Source organism: Ctenopharyngodon idella, chromosome 2 (genome assembly GCF_019924925.1).
Source record: "Ctenopharyngodon idella isolate HZGC_01 chromosome 2, HZGC01, whole genome shotgun sequence".
NCBI classification, from domain to species: domain Eukaryota; kingdom Metazoa; phylum Chordata; class Actinopteri; order Cypriniformes; family Xenocyprididae; genus Ctenopharyngodon; species Ctenopharyngodon idella.
The window spans coordinates 10,324,831-10,346,628 of NC_067221.1; the positions used below are offsets into that span (position 1 = coordinate 10,324,831).

General features: G+C 37.9%; 2 protein-coding genes across 4 annotated transcripts; both read right to left on the minus strand.

The window, feature by feature from the left end:
- Positions 1–454: 454 nt before the first annotated feature.
- On the minus strand, positions 455–16,712 carry ranbp9 (RAN binding protein 9). 3 transcript variants are annotated; one of them, XM_051915728.1, is made up of 14 exons: positions 16,079–16,712; positions 13,336–13,447; positions 12,495–12,547; positions 11,987–12,154; positions 11,684–11,706; positions 7,970–8,154; positions 7,693–7,805; positions 6,159–6,267; positions 5,920–6,074; positions 5,423–5,564; positions 4,981–5,102; positions 4,641–4,792; positions 3,152–3,263; positions 455–1,686 (listed from the first exon to the last, which is right to left on the minus strand). In XM_051915728.1, the coding sequence occupies exons 1-14, from the start codon at positions 16,293–16,295 to the stop codon at positions 1,556–1,558; spliced, it is 1,794 nt and encodes a 597-aa protein (XP_051771688.1). In that variant the 5' UTR covers positions 16,296–16,712; the 3' UTR covers positions 455–1,555. The 3 variants fall into 3 exon arrangements, with proteins under 3 accessions (XP_051771688.1, XP_051771682.1, XP_051771696.1); XM_051915722.1 differs by having other exon boundaries at positions 4,981–5,105; XM_051915736.1 differs by lacking the exon at positions 13,336–13,447 and having other exon boundaries at positions 4,981–5,105; positions 16,079–16,174.
- Positions 16,713–16,856: 144 nt separating this feature from the next.
- Positions 16,857–19,775, minus strand: rnf182 (ring finger protein 182). Its single transcript, XM_051915764.1, has one exon. The coding sequence runs from the start codon at positions 19,417–19,419 to the stop codon at positions 18,673–18,675; it is 747 nt and encodes a 248-aa protein (XP_051771724.1). The 5' UTR covers positions 19,420–19,775; the 3' UTR covers positions 16,857–18,672.
- Between the last annotated feature and the right edge of the window lie 2,023 nt (positions 19,776–21,798).

A 21,798-nucleotide genomic window follows, 5' to 3' on the forward strand; every position in this document is an offset into this window, starting at 1 on the left:
CTTAGCGTTTTTTCTTTCACATGCGTACAGGATTGTATATCACATGATTTCTTTCCCACATGCCAACAACATTCATACCATATGGTAGAATATCTCATTCGGAGCAACTTCTAGGACTGCCGCTGTCAATTGAACAGTTTGTTAAATATTGGAGATTATTTCAAAAGCCTACTTTCACGAACTAGTCCTAAGTTTTCGGCGCAACCTCGATAACTGTTAAAAAGCTTTAAGACATGTTTCCTTAGTAAATTACCTGTTTTGGCTGTAAATGGTGTTTTCCATCTATGATCTAGGTGGTTACAGGCTTGCTAAATAAAACAATACCTTTTTACGCATGTGCTTAAAAGGCCTAAAGCGATGGAGCCCAGTCAATTGCAACAGCTATATTTGCATATTTGTTACTCACTGAACATCTGAACAATCACTGAAATGTGTCAAAACACAAACTGGTATATCTCGTTCAACTGGGTATTTATGTTTTATTACTGAAAATGATAAGACAGTGTTGATGACAATACTGTACCATTCTCCTTGTTTTAAAAGTACTGATGGTCTGAGGGACTGACTGGTAAACAAGAGGAGAAAAAACAATGGAGCAGGCTTGCCTCTCAGAGACTGGATATGACCTTAACTTCACCATGTTCCTGTCGCACATCCAAACTGCACAAAAACACAGTGCAGGCAACGATGATGAGAGAACGCCTGAATACGGATTTTTTTAAAAGATGAAGTAAGGGATTGGGTGGATGAAAAGACCATAGACATCAATACAATTACAAATCAAAGTGTCCAAACATTGCATCAATCCTGCTGTGCAGTTGGCAGAGGGAGGGTGCGCTTGCACAAAAAAAAGGGCATAACTCATACAGCTCACACTAACGCTCTATACTAAATACCACCACTAAGGATGACTCCAGCAGTGTTAGGTTTTCTCGGTTTTAATTTTTTTACTGTAAGATAACTAAATGTTCCACTCCTCGTGTTAATATAATTTCAATATTTTTTCTTTTTTCTTTTTTTTTTTTTTTTTAAATGGTAAAGTACACAAGCTGAGACCTGAAAATAGCAGGGTGTTGCTGCAGTGGGACCTTAGTTATTCGGTCTCGCTCACTCTGCCAGCTTTCAACCAAGAACAAATATATCTTATATGCAAGTTTACTGATAATAACATTAATTATGTCATAATAATTTTCCTCATGCCTTGTAAATTAGGAAACAAACAATCAGAGCCTGCTGCACCCCCCACCCAACACCTCCTCCCCTCCCCCAAAATAAAAAAAGACAAAAGGAAAAAAAAAAATAAAGAAGACCATAATGATTGGGGATTTTATCTGACTTCTAAGGACCCCTCTTCCTAATGTGTCTTTAGGCCCAGTTTAGGCCCGAGTGAGGAGGATCCAGTCTTGTCAGAGAGCCAGGATGGGTCTGGCCATGTGAAGGCTCAGTACATCAGGCCAAAGCTGGCCCCAGTTTTTTTTTTTTTGGGAGTCTGGGATGGACTGGGATGATGTGGGCCTCTTTCACGTGGTCATTTATAGGGATGATTGTCCAGGGGTTAGTGCAGGTAATCATCCACTGATGCAAAGGCGCAGGATCCGCTGCCCGTGCGAGCCATGAGGGACAGACACTGAGCTGCCTGGCCGACGGCGAGCGCCAAGGGAGGCTGCTTTGGCAGGTTATGAGTCTCTGCATGAGAAAAAAAAAACATTGAATGCTGAAATGAAAACAATAATATACACCACAGTTCAAGTTTTTTAAAAAGAAACTGAAGGGATAATTCATCCAAAAATGAAAATTGCCATCATTTACTCACCCTCAATTTGTTCCAAACCTGGATGAGTTTCTTTTTACTGCTGAACACAAAAGAAGATATTTTTAAGAAAGTTGGTAACCAGACTGTTGACAGTAGCCATTGACTTCCATAGTGGTAAAAAAAATACTATGGAAGTCAATGGCTACCGTCAACTGTCTGGTTATCAACTTTTTTTTTTAAATATCTTGTTTTGTGTTCAACAGAATGAAATTCATACAGGTTTGGAACAACTTGAGGGTGAGTAAGTGACAAAATTTTCATTTTTGGGTGAACTATCCCTTTAATACTGTTCAAATAATTGATCAAAAGTGAGAAAAAGATTTATAACGTTAAAAAAGATTTCTATTTCAAATATGTACTTTAAAGAATACTGAAAATAAAAGTATCAAGGTTTTCAAAACATTAGACAGCACAACTGTTTTCAGCATTGACGATAATAAGAAATGTTTCTTAAGCACCAAATCATATTAGAATGATTTCTGAAGGATCATGTGACACTGAAGACTGGAGTAATGATGCTGAAAATTCAGCTTTGCCATCACAGGAATAAATTACATTTTAAATTATGTTCAAATAGAAAGCAGATGTTTTAAATTGTAATAATATTTCACAATATTAATGTTTTTACTGTATTTTTCAATCAAGTAAATGCAGCCTTGCGGAGCATAAGAGACTTCTTTCAAAACCATAAAAATAAATCCCCCCCCCCCAACTTTTAAATGGAAGTCTACACCAATTAAATATAAACTAATACTCAAATGCATATCATAGGCTGGCAAGGTGAAAAAAGTTCTCAAGCCGCACTGATCAGCACAATTTTAAAAGAGCAGCAAAAAACAAGCGATCAACAAAATACTGGAAATATTATCCTGTTTTTCCTGACAATAAGCATCTAGACGCTTAGTTTCAGGAAAAGAAGGCTTTTTTGGCTCAGATACACAAGATGCAGTTTTAAGCATGATATCAATATTGTATGAGCCTGACCAAAAGAAACAAAAATGTATTTCATATTATTGTGTTTAAATTGTATTGCAATAATTGCATACCAACATGTGCAATTACATAGTAATCCATGCAAAATATTAATATGGTGTGTGCTTATGATATGTGAGGTGACACTTCCAAAGTGTCCTGCAGCACCATGGCTTATCTGAACTACAGAGGTATTGATTTTTATCCAAAAAAAAAAAATCAAAAATGCTCACTTAGGCTTTTTCACTTGCTCAATTCTGAGCTTAAAGAGATTTGCTCAGTGCTGCAAGAGGGATCATTGTGGTGCCTAGGTGGTATTTAATTGTTCTGATTTAATCAAAGGTGGTAAGAAGACTGATGCTGTACCTAATATTGCACTGTTGAGTGTAGAGCAGACAGGTTCTCTCTGGATGGAGTCTAGCTGGTAGCCAACGGGGCTGTTCCATGGATCTGAATATGCCAGCAAACTGAATGCATCCTGCAAGAATGAAGACCGTAAGAGGCTTTACCATAAAACATAAATATCGTTGATGTCGGGCAGAAACCATATTTGTCATATTCTTTTTTCCTCAGAAATCATTACTATTGGTCACCCTTTATGTCTGTCTGTGGGCTTTACAAAATTTTAACCAATGAAACCTCATAACTCCACCCGCGTTTATCGTGAATAAAGTGTTGCATGCATTTTGGACCGCCTCTGCTGTTGCAATTCAAGAGTAAATAAATAACTGGTTCTTTTAATAAGTACAGTGTTTTCTTTCCTCAAGGAACACATATATATATATATATATATATATATATATATATATATATATATATATATATATATATATATATAAAGATAATGTTTTATGTATTTGAGAAGTGGAGAATAGTGTCTTAGTCAAGCATTTGTCATTGAGTCATAGCCAATACTATCTTAAATAGCCTGTGCGTAGCACCTCATCTTTTATAATATGAGATCTTGGTCAAATGACAAAAAACTGAGCGCCCACATAGCTACAACAAACTTTATAACCTGTAACTTGATGAAAACATAATGCGATGCACTTAGATCCTCAGATGCGGCTGTTCTAACAACGGTCAAATCACATTTCTCAAATTTTCCAAAATTCACTGGTCAAAAATCTTGTAACACCATTTGAGCTTGATTCTGGTCAAATGTTGATAATATAATGACACTTTCAAGTGTCCAACCATATATATAAAGCCACAATATTAACTTTGACAACACCGTGTTTATTTAAAAAAACAGTGTTTATGACTGTGCCACTTTTTACCGTGTCAGCCAAAGAAACTGATATACTTTTTTATTGTTCTGTTACTGTTATTATTGCTGTTCTCGTCATTTTATTTGTAGTATTTAATATTTATCACGAAGAAGAAAGCTGTAGGCTGTAGCTAGTCAAACATGATGCTGTTAATTAACTTTTCAGTGCCACTAAGTTACAAGCATTTAAGGAATATTATACAGTTTTCTCACCCTCATGTCATTAAAAACCCTTACAATATCACTTTACAATAAGGTCTCATTTGTTTAGAGTAGTTAATGATTGGCTAGAATGAACTAACAATGAGCAATATATTTTTAAAGCATTTATTAAGAGGTTAGTTCACCCGGGAATTAAGTTTCTGGCATTGATTGCTCACCCTGATGTCATTCCAAACCCGTAAGACTTACAAGGTTTCTGCCAGACAGCGACGATATACATACATCTCCATGTTTACTGGTCATTACCACCATAACAAAAAAGACACTTTATATTGTGTTTTTTTAAACACCATTTAAATCATAAATGTGATTAGTTACAAACAGCACCTACAGTACAGAACAAGTCTGTATTGATGGCAGTACCTTGAGCATCTTCTTATTGGCTGAGTTTTTTCCCCGCTCACGGCGCAAGTGTTCGCTCATGCTCTGTAGCTCTCGGCCGAACTGGATCATCCTCTCGATGGCTGCCTGGCTCCCACCGCACAACTGCCTCTTAGACTGAGCGCTTTCCACTTCTGTGCACAAAGCATTTAATCCATTTAAAATGGCGAACTGGATTCATTTGCATAACATAACTGACCAAATGATTAGATTTGTAATACAGATCACATGGGGTGGGGGTGGACATTGACCTTTTACAACAAATCTCATTGCAGATACACAGGAATTTAACAAAAAGACTAAACCCAATTGATCAGCTCACCCATATCTGCATCACAATCCTCCAGCTCTGTCCCATGTGTAGAGCTGCCATTCAGAAATCCATTTGAAGAGGATTCAGACACTCCGTTTGAGAAGTGATCAACCTCCATCTCCACCTCAGTACTGCTAGAAAGAGTCAACAGGAGATAACAGGCTTATTCTGTGCTGTACACTTATGTTCTTAAATAATTTGCCCTTCGGTAATAAAATTGCGAAAAAGAAAAGAAAAATGTTATGGCGTCAGGTAATGTTGTGCTGTTTCTGAGCATCGGTTGGCTTAGTTTTTTGGCTCTAGTCGGACACTGTGTTTTTTTTGGGCTGTCGGTGAGAGAGAACTCTGATTGGCTGTCGAAGGAGTCAGTGCATGAGAATAAAAGCGAAAGTGATGAAAGCAAGCAAAGAAGTCAAGACGGTACAGACAGAAGGCTATTATTATTACATACCTCACGTTGGTCTGCTGGCCCCGACTGCCATTCAGGACACCAAGCTCGGGACTTGGCAGGGTAGGGGGACAAGACTTGTGACTGTGGGTTGAGGTGTGGCCTTTACTTGATGAAACTCCATTACAGTAATTACTATCAAAACCTGGAGACAGATGGAAAAACAAATGATCAGCGATAATGTCTCCTATTAATGATCAATGGGTCATTCTGGTCTAAGTTTAGGCTAGATTTGAAAATGATTTTTTGATACCAAAGTACCCCTATGTCCACAACAAGGCCCTTCTATCTAAGCTGATTTGTACCGCTGATACTTTTGTAATATATGATGTCAGTTTAATGTCTTTATTTTTAGTGTTTTTACACTAAAAATTACACAGCTCTTTCAATGAAGATTACATTTCGTACAATATTTTTGGTAAGATATTTTTCACCCATGCTGGCTGAAGATATCAGAAGACAGAGTATAAATCTTTTAAGTGTGTATGTAGTGCACATGCCTGTCTGGTAGGCCTGGGAGCTGCTGGCTTTGTGAACAGGGCTGTTGAAGAGGCGAGGGGAGCCTGGGTAACTATCCTGTGACTTAGGGCTCCTCCCACCGAGACACCTGACCTCACTGTCAGTGCCATTCACCATCTCAATGAACTGCCTGACTCTGGAATGACAGATAGATCCATCAAGTACATCATCTTCACTGGAGATGTGTCCGTTCTTGTAAAACTGCACAAATCACACTCACTTCAACATGAAGAGGAGGTCTGGGTTTCTCTCTAACAGGCTGGGATAAAGTTGTTGAGTGGTCTCTATAGCCTCTCCCATTCTGCCGGACAGGACCAGCTTCTGGATCTCTGCAATCACAATCATGAGGTCATTACTCCGCATTGAGTTTGCCCTTGAAAGCATGCATTAATGAATCGTTCAGAATTAGACCAGGAACTATTATTAAAGGTACACTATAGCCGCATTTCCACCGCAGGAACTTTCCTCAGGAACTCAGAACTTTGGAGTGGTACTCGACCGCAGGGACCTGGGTCTAAATTAAGTTCTGGGTAAAAATTTCCCTCTCAGAAAGTCCCTGCTCATGAGGTAGTACTTTTTCAAAGTTCAGGAACTTTCGGGAGTGGGACTGGGGCGCTGAACATGCTGATTGGTTGAGTTCATGCAGCATTTTATTTCAACCACCATTTTTAAAAGTCTGTTGCGGTGCGTGCAGTAAGAGTTGTTTACTATTCAAATCAACAATGGAGTTTAAAAACATGACAGATGGCCCGACAACGAGGTTAGGCTTTATTAAGCTTATATGTGGAGGATGAAATCCAGTGGAAACTGGAAAGTCGTGCGCAGTCCTACGTTACCGGACTAATTTGCCTAATCTTCATGGTACTTTAGACTGTGATGGAAACGGAGACAGCAACAGCAACAACTGCGTGCATTTTGCGGAAGAGCATTGTTTTGGTTGTGCTTCGTCTCTGCGTGACTGTGCGGATGAATATAGTTATCCTTCCTCTCATGAAATATTCAGTACTAGGCTTATAACCAGTTTAGATCTCAAGCTGATTTGCTGAAGACATTAATGTAGCCCATTAATAGACAGGCTACTTCCTTGAAAATAAATTCCAGCACAGCGCTAAAACAACCATAATGAAATGACCCTTCACATTAGATAATGCTTTACAATGAACTCTGTTAGAGCTACATATGGCAACCTATCTGTTCTACAAAATACCTTACTCACCTGTTGAGTAATAAAAAAGGCATCTCCGTGACGCTTTACAACATTTTAAATCCCTCATTTCTCGCCACCTCCGAAAAGTCAAGCCAATGTTGATTCTTGTTTTATTACGAGCTCTGTCATATTCTCCTTTTGCAAGAGTTCGGCGGGTTTTTTAAAACGTGTGATTCCCCGGAGGTTCGAGATTTATCTGATCCATGTCAACCTTTCTCGCTTGTTGTGACAACTAACTGATGCCACACCCACATTCATCAAAGTAGCCGGAGCAAAAAGCATCTTGTCAGTCTAAAATATAAACACTTTTAATGGGCTTACCATCGTGAATCAGGGTAAGACAAAAAAAAAAAAAAAATACATTTTGGAAGAAGGATTGATGGTATATTGACTCTAAAAATTTTGTAATTTTGAACAAAAAAGATACATAGTGCACCTTTTAGAAAGTAAATAGAGTTAATTTGTTTTTTGTTGATCTTAATCAGACAGACCCAAATGGCCCGACAAGAGTCTGAACAGCCTACTTGTATTGACTGGGGAAACTCACTCTGTCTATTTTTGATAGAAGCGAGTTCCTCATGAACGGCCTGGTCAGTTGATTTGGCAAAGGCCTCCGCGGTGGCACAGTAGCTGTGGTGAACCAGATAGGAGGCCACCATTCTGGAAAGAGAGAAGAAAGCAAATAAGTCAGAAAGAGAAATGGAGATAGTATGTGCCACTAGCGCATACATTCATTTCATTTCAAAGGTTCTGAAAACCAGACACTGGTAACTGTGTTGATGTCAACACATTATAAAAAAATACTCCAAATCAAAAGTACTCACTTCTGAATCATGGCCTGCCATTCTCCTTCTCTTTCCCCAATGGGGAAGCGGTCAATCTGGGCTTGGATCTTGGTTCTCCATTCACGCATATAATCCTCGATATCAAAGACAAAGGGATGCTGCCCAAAATTGGCGTCCACGACCTCCCCTGGGGTCTGTAGACCCACTGTGGGATACAGGTTGGGCTGAAAGCAAAAAAAGCACATTTTACTAAATCTGGATCACTTAATTTTACTTTTTGTTAATGATGTAAATGTAAGCACAATGTCAAAAGTCTTTCTGAAAGTCTTCAGAGGTTTCTGATAAAACAACTGAGAGTAGCTTGAAAGAGATGATGGAAAACTGGAAAATGCGAATCTCTGCTTGATTGCTTGTGTATCATCACAAAATGTAAACTATATTATCGACCATCTCTAATCTGCTAAAAGCGACTATAAAAGGCATGATATTAGATATTAGGATTTTTTTTTAAACATTAACATCATGATTTTCTGTAAAGCTCCCCTGAAACAAGGTGTATTGTGAAAAGCACTATACAAGTAAATTTGTCTTGACTTGAAAATGTGCCTTGGTTCATGTGTATCACAGGCATTCAAACTGAGACGGATTAGAAAAAACATCAGATTTTAATCGGATTACAAATCAAAACTAAAATTTTTTCTTTCCTTTTTCAACGCCTTGCCAGTTTCTATGGTTATGTTCATGGTGAAAGCCAGGTTTAGTTATTCGAAAATACAACTAAAGATGTTTAAGATTATTTTTTTCTAAAAACCTTAGGACTCAATTTGAATTTACTTGGCTTTTCAAAAGGTATCAACAGAATAAAACAAGTTCCTTAAAGGGGTAGAAGTATTACTGTCCAGCAAAATATGTTTAATGGACAATGGATCCTGACAACATGAACACTTTGGTGAATTTTCTCCTGATTGGTAAAATGAATGTGTGAGTCTTGAGTGTCCTATCCGGGATTGTGTGTAAAACCTAATAATTCAAAGGTTGCTTCTCGGTCAGGTCAGGGGGCAGGCACATATTAATCATTTTGTGATGCTTTGTGGAGAATAACTCTGAGAGGGTCTCTGCTCATGGTCCAATAGAGAGAAAGGTCAGGGCTGCTGAACTGACATACTTCACAGAAGTACTCAGAGTAACATGAATGCTGGTCACCAGCCAACGGTGTTTTCTGCTCAATGGATTATTGTTTTAGCCCCAAACAGGCCTCTGTTCATTCAGCGATAGAAATGCTTAGGGGTTGTCAGTCCAAACATCTTGTATGATGAAGAAAGGAAGGAAAGACAAAACAATAGCAAAAGGCTTCCTCTACAACATCTAAAAATGGAAGATTATTACAATAGTAAAAAAATGTATATACAAATGATCAATAACCACATGACCTTCAGGCAGAGAAGACAAAAACAAATCTGTAAAGCTATAAATGATGTGACTTGATATTTTCATAAAACATATGTGCATATTTTGGAATGTAAACCAGATACAGTATCTCACAGAAGTGAGTACACCCCTCACATTTTTGTAAATATTTTATTATATCTTTTCATGTGACAACACTGAAGAAATGACACTTTGCTACAATGTAAAGTAGTGAGTGTACAGCTTGTATAACAGTGTAAATTTGCTGTCCCCTCAAAATAACTCAACACACAGCCATTAAAGTCTAAACTGCTGGCCACAAAAGTGAGTACACCCCTAAGTGAAAATGTCCAAATTGGGCCCAATTAGCCATTTTCTCTCCCCGGTGTCATGTGACTCATTAGTGTTACAAGGTCTCAGGTGTGATAAATTTGGTGTTATCGCTCTCACTCTCTCATACTGGTCACTGGAAGTTCAACATGGCACCTCATGGCAAAGAACTCTCTGAGGATCTGAAAAAAAGATTTGTTGCTCTACATAAAGCAACAAATGCTCTACATAAAGATGGCGTAGGCTATAAGAAGATTGCCAAGACCCTGAAACTGAGCTGCAGCACGGTGGCCAAGACCATACAGCGGTTTAACAGGACAGGTTCCACTCAGAACAGGCCTCGCCAAGGTCGACCAAAGAAGTTGAGTGCATGTGCTCAGCGTCATATCCAGAGGTTGTGTTTGGGAAATAGACGTATGAGTGCTGCCAGCATTGCTGCAGAGGTTGAAGGGGTGGGGGGTCAGCCTGTCAGTGCTCAGACCGTACGCCACACACTGCATCAAATTGGTCTGCAAGGCTGTCGTCCCAGAAGGAAGCCTCTTCTAAAGATGATGCACAAGAAAGCCCAGAGACAGTTTGCTGAAGACAAGCAGACTAAGGACATGGATTACTGGAACCATGCCCTGTGGTCTGATGAGACCAAGATAAACTTATTTGGTTCAGATGGTGTCAAGTGTGTGTGGCGGCAACCAGGTGAGGAGTACAAAGACAAGTGTGTCTTGCCTACAGTCAAGCATGGTGGTGGGAGTGTCATGGTCTGGGGCTGCATGAGTGCTGCCGGCACTGGGGAGCTACAGTTCATTGAGGGAACCATGAATGCCAACATGTACTGTGACATACTGAAGCAGAGCATGATCCCCTCCCTTCGGAGACTGGGCCGCAGAGCAGTATTCCAACATGATAATGACCCCAAACACACCTCCAAGACGACCACTGCCTTGCTAAAGAAGCTGAGGGCAAAGGTGATGGACTGGCAAAGCATGTCTCCAGACCTAAACCCTATTGAGCATCTGTGGGGCATCCTCAAATGGAAGGTGGAGGAGCGCAAGGTCTCTAACATCCACCAGCTCCGTGATGTCGTCATGGAGGAGTGGAAAAGGACTCCAGTGGCAACCTGTGAAGCTCTGATGAACTTCATGCCCAAGAGGGTTAAGGCAGTGCTGGAAAATAATGGTGGCCACACAAAATATTGACACTTTGGGCCCAATTTGGACATTTTCACTTAGGGGTGTACTCACTTTTGTGGCCAGCAGTTTAGACATTAATGGCTGTGTGTTGAGTTATTTGAGGGGACAGCAAATTTACACTGTTATACAAGCTGTACACTCACTACTTTACATTGTAGCAAAGTGTCATTTCTTCAGTGTTGTTACATGAAAAGATATAATAAAATATTTACAAAAATGTAAGGGGTGTACTCACTTCTGTGAGATACTGTATATTTATCTGATTAAACTATCATAGGATACACTAAATAAAACATAATATTATTTACCACAAAATATACAATACCGTTTCAAAAGTTTGGGGCTAGCAAGATTTTTTTTTAAAGAAATTAATACTTTTATTCAGCAAAAGTGACAGTAAAGACTTTTATAATGTTACAAAAGATTTCCATTTCAAATAAATGCTGCTCTTTTGAACTTTCTGAATCCTGAAAAAAAAATTATCCTCAAAAATATAAAGCAACAAAACATTGATAATAAGTGATTCCTGAAGGATCATGTGACACTAAAAAAATATGGAGCAATGGTTGCTGAAAATTTAGCATTGCCATCACTAGAATAAATTCAATTTTAAAATAGATTAAAATAGAAAACAGTTATTTTAAATTGTAATAATATTTCACAATATTACTGTTTATGCTGTATTTTTGATCAAATAATTGCAGCCCTGGTGAGCATTTTTTCAAAAAAATCTCTTTTGAATGGTAGGGTATAATATGGTACGATATAACATGGCAACAAAATCTTAACTTTAATATCAGAGGTGATTAAGAAAAAAAAAAACACTTACCGGTAAATCTGTAAAAGCTATCCCTGAAAGAAAAGGAAAAAAAAAAATTACACACAAATTCAATATTTAACTGTGTGCATACATGGTGTTAATAGCCAAAACTGCTTTAAACTTCCCATAAAGTCCTAAATTATCCTAAATGAAAAATATTCTATTCCTAGAAATGTATACGTAGTGTTAAAGAGCCCACTGAATTGATGGAGGAGGCTATACCGTTATTGAAACACCAGTAATAAAGAAAGAACAAATAAGTTTAGTTAAGACAGGCATTTAATCTTAATATGCAAAACAAATGTTTACTACCTAGACTGTGGCCATTTTTTGTGTAGAAACAGGTATTGTTGATGAGGTTCACACAGCAGCCAATCACATCGCCTGTTGTAAATGTGGGACCATAGGGCTGTCCAGTGCCAGAAGAGCAGAAGGAGTGGCCATCATCGCCATGGTAGCCATATGAGTGTTTGTCCCAACCTAAAGGTAGAACATTGGGCACATACTATTGTTTTTGGGGAAAATGTACTGTAAAAGCACTAAGGAAAGAGCACTAAGCGTTCTAAACTCTTATCTCTCTGGCAAGCTGCAGCTTCACAGAGGAACCACCCAGTGTCTGTGAGCGTCAAAAAGGTGGAGGATCAAGTTAACATGCCCACTAATTGCATCTAAACTTCAAACCCTGTCCATCTTTAGTGATTCAGAAACAGAATAGGAGTCCTAGACACTTTAGACACAAACAACCTGAAAATATGACATAGCTAATGTGTTACTAGCAATAAAAGTCCAGTGACTCCTCAATGTCTGAATGTCATCTTACCTGGAAGTCTGTTCATGTTGACACCTTGAGCTGACAGGCCAATCCCCATGTACCTGGTCACAAAAAACAGCATTTATTTGATGTAAAATTTGTATTAGAGGATGTTAAAATCGGTCACCCTAAAAATTAAAGGTGCACTCAGTAACTTTGTCCTAATTACAAAAGCTTCATCCCTAAAGAAATGAACAGTATGATTGAAAAATGTTAAAAATAATACTTACATGAGTCTGTTATTTTAGTGTCATTTTATTAATATTTTGAATTGTTTTTTTATTTTTTAGATTTTCCATAGTCATTTTAAGTTTAGGTCAGTTTTAGTAATTTTGTTGTGTTTTTGTCTTTTTTTTTTGTTTTGTTTTTTTCCAGTTTTAGTTATTTTTACACATCAAGATAAACGACATGAGAAATGTTGCTTTGGCAACTAGCTGAAATAAAATAGGTTTAATTTCATTTTAGTTATATAACTATAATAACCCCAGACTGAATAAAACCTGAATGGAGCAAGGCCAGTCACCTTATGGGGGCTGCCATTTTGAGATCACGTGACTAGATAACACGACCAGAACGAACATACTAATCATTTTATCTCGGTAAACCTCTCATTAGCTGACATTTTCGCTCATAGAATAAATTAATCATGGCTGACTTCTAATAGGTCATTTCTACAAAGGCATTAGTAAATGAAAACTTTTACATAATGCTACATCTGCGCCACTAGGTGCCAATATAAATCCAAGATGACCGTTATATAGCCCACTGCCGCATCAACAAAAAATTACTGAATGCACATTTAAAGTTTTCCAGCAAAAAGTGATCTCAAAACACTCAATCCTTCACATACCCATCTCGTCCTTTACTGATAATTTTCACCTCAAAGTAATAGACCCCGCAAGCAGCCGGAATAGGGTGAGTTGCACGGACAGATGCCGCATCTTTCGGGGTCTTTCCATGACCTGGATGACATAAACAATAATTTTCAACTGCAGGTGGATAGTGTCACTCACAAGGAGAACTGGAACATTTGTAATATTATAACATCGCCAGAGGTCATGATGGCAAAAAAAAAACACTTAGCAAAATAATCAATGTTTTGCTGTGAGAGCTGCACGCTTCAGGCTGATGACTTTTTGCCTGGCAACAGAAAAGAAACTGACCATTTGCTTTGATATTTAAAAAGGCTTACTTCATGTGAATATACATTTCTCTAAATTTGGGAATTAACATTTGTTGTAAATTTTATTAGCAAAAAAACAAACCAGTGTCAGAATTGAATTATTGTTTATCATTATTAAAGGGCAATATTTGCCCCTTTAAAAATTGACACCTCATTCACTTAATTGAAATAATTTTTTACACAAACATGGAAGTTAATTCTAAAACCAAATCTACATCAAATACAAAAGTAGCTGTTAATAATGCACAAAATAAAACATGAACACAAAAAAACTAATAATTGTATGACAAACTATATGTAGCATGCTAAAGTCTAGATTTTGGTGTTTTGGTTTTTTTTTTTTTTTTTAAATCAAAACCACTTCATTTTAGCAGCAATATTTAACAATGCTCACCTCTGAGACAGCAAATAAATATATCTAAAAGCTATAGGTCCTTAAAGTGTCTAAGGAGGCATTTAACCTATTATTAACGCACAACTAGACAGGCACTGAATAGAACAGAATTAGCCACTCAGCCACTTAGGTTTACTTCATTATCCATACATTGTTTTTTTTTTTTTGTTTTGTTTTTTTTACAAAAATCATGTTAAAAATGTATGCATTAAACATGATACAACAGGCTTTTGGGGAATTTTATTTGTACATTTCTCAATCCTCATTGTACCTCATTATTTCATTATCTGTTCGCCCCCAAAGCATTGATCATAAATCTAAGCATTTAAATATCATCTTACAAAGACATATTCCTGGGACATATAGTATGACAACTGATATTTATAATAATTTTATGCAAATAGTCTGCTATACTGTTATAATAAATCTCTGATTTACATTACAAGCTATTACATTTACATTTTGGAATAAGTAAGAATCTTTTTCTATCCCGGTGGGGACTTCAACCTGAAGGCACACTTGACTCATGGGGACTCATGTCACCATGGGGACATAAATTGAGGTCCCATGAAGCTTATAAATCATACAGAATGAGTTTTTTTGATAATCTAAAAATGCAGAAAGTTTTCTGTGATGGGTTTGTTTATGTTTAGGGTTAGTGTAAGGAGATAGAATATACAGTTTGTACAGTATAAAACCATTACATCTATGGAGAGTCCCCACAAAGATAGTAAACCCGACGTGTGTGTGTGAGCTCTGTATTCTCACTATATCATACTTTATTGACCATTAAAAGCCTGATGTTACAAATATAATACGAAACATAAAACACATAAGCATATTTTTTATTTTACATTTTGCCTAAAGATTCACATAACTGTTCCATTTCAAAATATTTGATTTTTCTGACTAATATTTCATATGTCAGGCTTATTTCATATGACAATGTATGAGTCATTTTTGTCACTTTTGGTAACATTTCAGTCCTGAACCCTTGACAATCAGACATAAACGTATCTAAAGTAAATCCATAAGCTTATATGTAGCTTGTACATTTAAGACATCTTGGCCTACTGGTAATTTAACGCAGCCTACCTGAAACCTACCTGTCGTCAACACTGACTGGCCTAATTAATTCTGTGGCCTACCTTTATGACTCAGCTGAGGGAAATGGCAGACACCTCACTGGATTAAAATAAATAACTTATTCCATAACTAAATATATGTTTATCAAATTATACATATATTACAGCTTTTCTTTATCTGCTCATTTCCTACTCGCGATGGCAGAAAACCTGCCTCTGCAGATAAACACACACACGGGCCTTGCTAGAGCTTATGCGACAGGCTCGATCAGTACCTACATCAGCATGTGTGTATTAAGACATGGCCTTTGTGCAAAGATCATGTTGTCAAAGGAGCTGACAATGACTGCATTTCAGCAGTGAAACTCTATAGAGTAGGAGCTTCCGGAAATGACTGAAGCATCTTTATAGCTCGCTGCTGAAACTCACCACCATCTCATCGCTACAGTACACGAACTTCATACTTTCAAACTTAACACCTTTATCATTCATTCCCAAAGGCTATATGTCATATCTATATACACACACTGTTAAGTATACAACATCATATAAAAGCAGTAGCTCAGTTAATAGACAATGCTGACTGCTCAGGAATGGTGCTAAATAATGCTAAAGGGAGGCTATTTTTATTCAAACACGTCGTCTAAGCAGTTAGTTATTACTAAGCAAAGTTTCTTGTTAACACGTATATTTATATCGACTAACGTGCTCGATTATCACTCCATATCCGTCACGATTTTAGCAGCTTTTGTGAACAAACATGGGTTTGATTTACACACAATACGAGTACGCAGGAGCTAATAGAAGTGTCTTTTTAAGATCACTGATCAGATGTGCAACTTGACACGAGCTAACCTGGCTAAAGCCTTCAACATTTAGCTGGTAAACAACTTGGTGTTTGTGTTCATCTGCTGCTGTTAGTCTTGGTTACCTTTGTAATGAACCCGGAGGTTGTTTTGAGACAGGCCGATGTAACTGAATTTATCTTTGGGGCTCCAGGATCTGGGCAGCGGGGTCTCTTGCTCGTTGACGGCCGGGTAAAGGCGTCTAAGCCGCTGGTTAAGCTCTTTTTCCTGCTCATTGAGAGCCAAGTCTCCGTGAACGACAACCGACATCAGAAACCCACAGCCCGATGACGGTCCTGACATCGCGATCCGATTCCTGCCGTCGATACCAACAGCTTGCCAGCTATGTTTAGCTGGACAGCTTTCTAACAGTGTCCAGTGACTAAAGCGACCACTGTCAGACACCGCAGGAGAAGAGCCGCTGAGATTTCGGTGTTGTTTTATTCGGATCTGACGGCTGGCTAGCCAGCCAGCTAACTGCGATTAGCCCGCAAACAGCCTCTCTGATACGAGTTAGCAAGACGCTAGAGAGAATTAATCACGCCAATACAGCGAAACGGCAGCTTACAAAAAAATAACAGACATCCAGAAAGTTGATCCTTGTTATTTAAGACGACATCCAGCCGATCGGACAGACTAAATTGGATAAAAGGAGCAGAAAGACAGCAGCAGAAGGGAACCCCGATCTTTTGTTTGTTGTTAGTGTGAAATACAGCGATCTGATTGGCTCTCTCAAGGTCCAGTCATACTTCCTCGAGGACTTGGTACATGACTAGACTCGAGCTACCAATAACATGTCCTAATTCTCACTTGACTTGTTATCGATAGTAGAGATGGCTGTGACAATGGGAATATGCATGCACACTTACAAATTACAAGGTTTCGTTTTTATATCATGAGACGATGCAGTTGTGGTGCAGATTAGGACCCTCTTACCTCTTTTAATTTTCAAGTGGAGAGTTTTTAGTGACTTGCATTGAGTTAATTATATTTTTATATCCCCTACCCCTTAATCTAACCCTCAAATATTTTTACTGCTTTTTTAAAAATTCCATTAAAGAATGTATACATTTTTAGCCATAGCCTATTTATTTATGTGCCGCCGCACGCACATAACCTCACACCATTTTGATTTTCATTGAAACATTAGTCCTTCTTTATTTTACATAAAGTACATCATTGACCATGCAACATGAATTAACAATTAAAGTATTTTATTTTATTTTATTTATTTTTTTTACAGTCCAAAAGATTTGTGGTTTAACAGGGTCAGTGCATGTAATCTAGTTGGGGCAGCATCAAAAGTTTTACAAAAATAATATAAAATATATATATTTCTATACAAAATATGTGAATAATAGTCTTTCCCAAACAATTGTTCACATTTGCATGTGTAAAAGTGGAATGTAATAATTTATCACGAATCATGATTTGATGTTTTGATTTTCCAGTTTTTGCAACAAATCACACATGTAATGAAAGCCGCATCTGATGTCTTGGTCTTACCATTTGACCTGGGATGTAAAATACTTTATACAAACTGTATAAAGTGCATTCTCCAACATTAATGTTTCATAATCATTCATACATTTGTCACAAAGTGTAAAAACATATGCATGTATGTTTCTTTAAAACATGTTCTGACATGTTCATGCTTCACATGCATTTGTGTTTCAGGTGAAAAATGGCAAAGTCAAACTAATAAACTACATTGCAAACATCCAATGACTTGCAAATCTTAAAAAAAAAAAAAAAAAGTTATTGTATGTTAATTATTAAGACAGAGAAAATGTACATTAGTAAGCCTACAGTTATTGAACTGACCATTTCAGGCACTCCAGGTAAAAGGCACATTCAACAATCATATACAGACATATGATGGATCATTTTGTTGGTGTGAATACCAGTTAAGTATTCTAACATGGCATTGATTTGCAGTGTTGGGGGTAATGCATTACAAGTAACTTGAGTTACGTAATCAGATACTTTTTCAAGTAACTAGTAAAGTAACGCATTGCTTTTTCAATTTACAACAAAAAATCTAAGTTACTTTTTCAAATAAGTAACACAAGTTACTTTTTCACATTGACTGACAGCTCTATCCCCATGTTGAGAGAAATAAAGTGCAGAGGTGTTGTGTGCACAGTGTGAACATGATGGTTATTGTAGTTCTAGACTAAATATAAACTTGCATTTACTAATCTCACTTGCACGTAAACATTCAGTGCTCCTCAAAATGAATAAAAACAGTGAAATGCAATCCTGTAATAATTAGATATATATGATATATGAGATATATATGCAAACCTGTAATAATTAGATATATTAAATTCCACAAATATACTTTATGTATTTAATCTCACTTTATCAACCAATGTCTTTGAAAAAGTAACGCAAAAGTAATGTAACACATTATTTTTCATAAAAAGTAACTAAGTAACGCAATTAGTTACTTTTTTAGGGAGTAACGCAATATTGTAATGCATTACTTTTAAAAGTAACTTTCCCCAACACTGTTGATTTGTATGATACTAAATTAAATCTGTGCACTTTTATTGTTTGTATTTTCAGTTCACTGTAGCCTACATTGTTTATCCATGAGCAGGAGAATCCACAAACCGGCAGGACCATTAGCGCATCCAGTCATCAAATATAACAGTTACACTTATTGCTTTGGTCATTATGGTGGCACACAGTCCCAAAACTCACGACAGAGGCACTGGCAAAGGCCGTACACCATGACAATGAGAAGACTGACAGGTACCAGACTGACCATTAACACCCCCGTTGTGGTATGCTGCATGATTAGCAGGTAGACACCTAGAGGCAGTGAGCTGAAGTACAGCAGCCCCAGTAGCCAGACCAGGATGCGCGCTGAGGTCTGGCACAACAGGGCCGCACAGTTCCACACTGTCCATCTATTGGTAATGGAGGCCATGGAGTCCAGACTGGAAGAGCGGTAATCCCTACCCGGGGCTGAAATAACAGACTCCTGCCGAGGCTCCATAATGGTGATCACCACGTAATTGGAACGATTCGAGGTGGGGGAAGCTGAAGCAGAGTGTCCCACCAGCGAGTTGAGGCGTCTGGGACTGAGGAGAATCTCGCCTTGGGTGTCATTCAGGTTCTGGTGTTTCCGTGCCTGGAAGGACAGCAGCGCTGACACCAAGTTATACTCATCTGGTAGACTATCTACGACTTCTCCGGGAAGGTCCGTGATGTAGCGGCAGAACGGACATACCACTGTATTTGGAGAGGATTCGCCTAAATCAAGGATTTTTGCTAGGCACTTGGCACACAGACAATGGCAGCACTCAAGAACCTTGGGCCGTCGACTTGACAGGCTGTAAGCACAGTAGCAGATCTTGCATTCCAGTTCCTCTGCGGTGAAGCCACCCACCACATCCTCCGGGAGCTGTCCCATCATGTCTCCTTCCTCTCAGCGCTTTCTCATCGGCTGGTTGTAATCAAAGCTGTGCGGGAACATGGTTGGGAGGCAGCTGCTGGGCCGGTCCTGGTGTCTGGATGGTGTCCTATGCAGAACGGAACATCGCCTGCACTGTGCCACAGAGGCTCTGGACGGGTTTGTGCTGAGGAACATTTCATGCACAGTGTGGAAGGGTGGGGAGAGGCCAATACCGAAAAGATAACTGTTAACACAGCAGTAGAGAACAAACACTGCAGCAACAAAGCAGGCCCTGTAAAACCAGGGCTGGAATTTTCTAGCCAGGGCTTTTGTTGCCACTGAAATTCAGTCCAATTAGTAGCTCCACACTTTCTGGTGCTGATTTTGCTTGCTCAATGCAATGCTGTTCCAAAAAAGGAGGACATTAGTTTGAAATTACTTTACATTTAGAATAAACAATAATATAAAACATTTGAAACTTATTTGAAACTTGTTTCGAGCTGTAATTTTGAATACCAGCCAGGTCAGCAGTACACAGTTCACTGTGCAACATCAGAAATTAGGTCATTGCTGTTCACTGAGCTTGTCTCTCAATGCCAGGTATTACTGAGATTTTACCATGTGAAATTAGATTTGATTGAAATTTCTTTCCAAACATAATATTTTGTCTGTTATATTCTGATTTATTATAGATCACAAGCCCTTTATATGTGACTGGCGAGGCATACATAACATGACCAGTGGAATTCGGTCTGTGTCTGTATGACTAAGCAAGCTCCCTATTTCCTTTTTCAAATGTACAAAAATGATTGCTTTGGAGTTTCACAACACTGCCAGTGATTAAATACTGAAGAGACAAGGTAATGTGGTTAGGGGTAGTAGTAACATTTGAAATCATGACATGTATCTCACAAGTGCACAGGTCAAAATAAAATAATTGCTTTAAAGGATTAGTTCACTTTAAAATGAAAATTACCCCAAGATTTTCTCACCCCTAAGCCAGCCTAGGTGTATATGACTTTCTTCTTTCTGATGAACACGACCGGAGTTATATTAATAAATATCCTGACGTGTCCAAGCTTTATAATGGCAGTGAACGGGAAGCTCAAGAAGCTGAAGAAAGTGCATCCATCCATCATAAACGTACTCCACTCGGCTCCGGGGGTTGATAAAGGCCTTCTGAAGTGAAACGGTGTGTTTGTGTAAGAAAAATATCCATATTTAATATAAAGTAATCTAGCTTCCACCAGACCACCTTCTGTATTCAACTTACGAAAAAAGTTGCGTCAGTTACGCTTTTTTTATAAGCTGGAAGGTAGGTGTAGGACGATGCGTAAGCGTTTTGAACCGCGAGAGTTTTACACTTTCTTCATAAGTTGAATACGGAAGGCGGTCTGGCGGAAGCTAGATATTTTACTTTATAACTTTATTAAATATGGATATTTTTCTTACACAAACGCATCGCTTCGCTTCAGAAGGCCTTTATTAACCCCCCAGAGCTGTGTGGAGTATGTTTATGATGCATGGATGCACTTTCTTGAGCTTCAAACTCGTTGCTCCCGTTCACTGCCATTATAAAGCTCGGATGCATCAGGATATTTCTTAATATAACTCCGATTGTGTTCATCAGAAAGAAGAAAGTCACATACACCTAGGATGGCTTGAGGGTGTGAACATCTTGGGGTAATGTTCATTTTAAAGTAAGCTTATCCTTTGATACTTATTAATGTAGTTTTTGCCTTAATATGGTACAAATTCTTTAAGGCTGCTAGGAGTTTAAATAAAAATCCTTTTTACTAAGATTTGAGCACCTGACAAGTCAAGAACAATATTCATCTGTGTTCTGCATAGTGCAATAATGATCAATAACATATTTTAAATACCTTTCAGTGAGACATTTTCATAACTAGTGTTAAAATTAGCTCTGACCTTACAACCAAGATAAAAATCTTGTATGAGTGTTAGCAGCTGTCAGTCATGTTAACTTTTAACCAATGACAGAGAGATTAAGCTACATATACGCTCTTGAAAGCACCACAACTTATAATTAATAATACTTTTATAACTATTTTTATTTTAATTTATTTATTTATTTATTTTTTTGTAAGTGGCTAACTACTTCAACAAGCAATTTACAGTAATGTACACTGCGCCCTAGTGGTTAAAGAGTTTATTAAGCTCATTTAAATTTTGTATTTTAGAAAAAAATTTTTTTTTTTTTTTTTTTTTTTTTTTTTAGATGACCTAGATATGACCGGAAAAGTTGCGTATGTATAAAGAAGAAATTTGTATTTTTCAAAGCTTTAGAATGATGGCTGATAATGAACTAGTTATATGAAGAAGAAGAAGAAGAAGAAGAAGAAGAAGAAGAAAACGCATTATTTCCATGTAATATGTATG

What these genes read in the sequence shown, in the direction of transcription:
- ranbp9 (XM_051915722.1), bottom strand. Translation starts at nt 16,295, where the DNA reads ATGTCAGGACCGTCATCGGGCTGTGGGTTTCTGATGTCGGTTGTCGTT. An exon ending in GGCCAGCAGACCAACGTGAG is followed by an intron (nt 5,106 to 5,422) that starts GTATGTAATAAT and finishes GACTCTTTCTAG; the next exon opens with CAGTACTGAGGTGGAGATGG. An exon ending in CCAATAAGAAGATGCTCAAG is followed by an intron (nt 3,264 to 4,640) that starts GTACTGCCATCA and finishes TCATTCTTGCAG; the next exon opens with GATGCATTCAGTTTGCTGGC.
- rnf182 (XM_051915764.1), bottom strand. Translation starts at nt 19,419, where the DNA reads ATGATGGGACAGCTCCCGGAGGATGTGGTGGGTGGCTTCACCGCAGAG.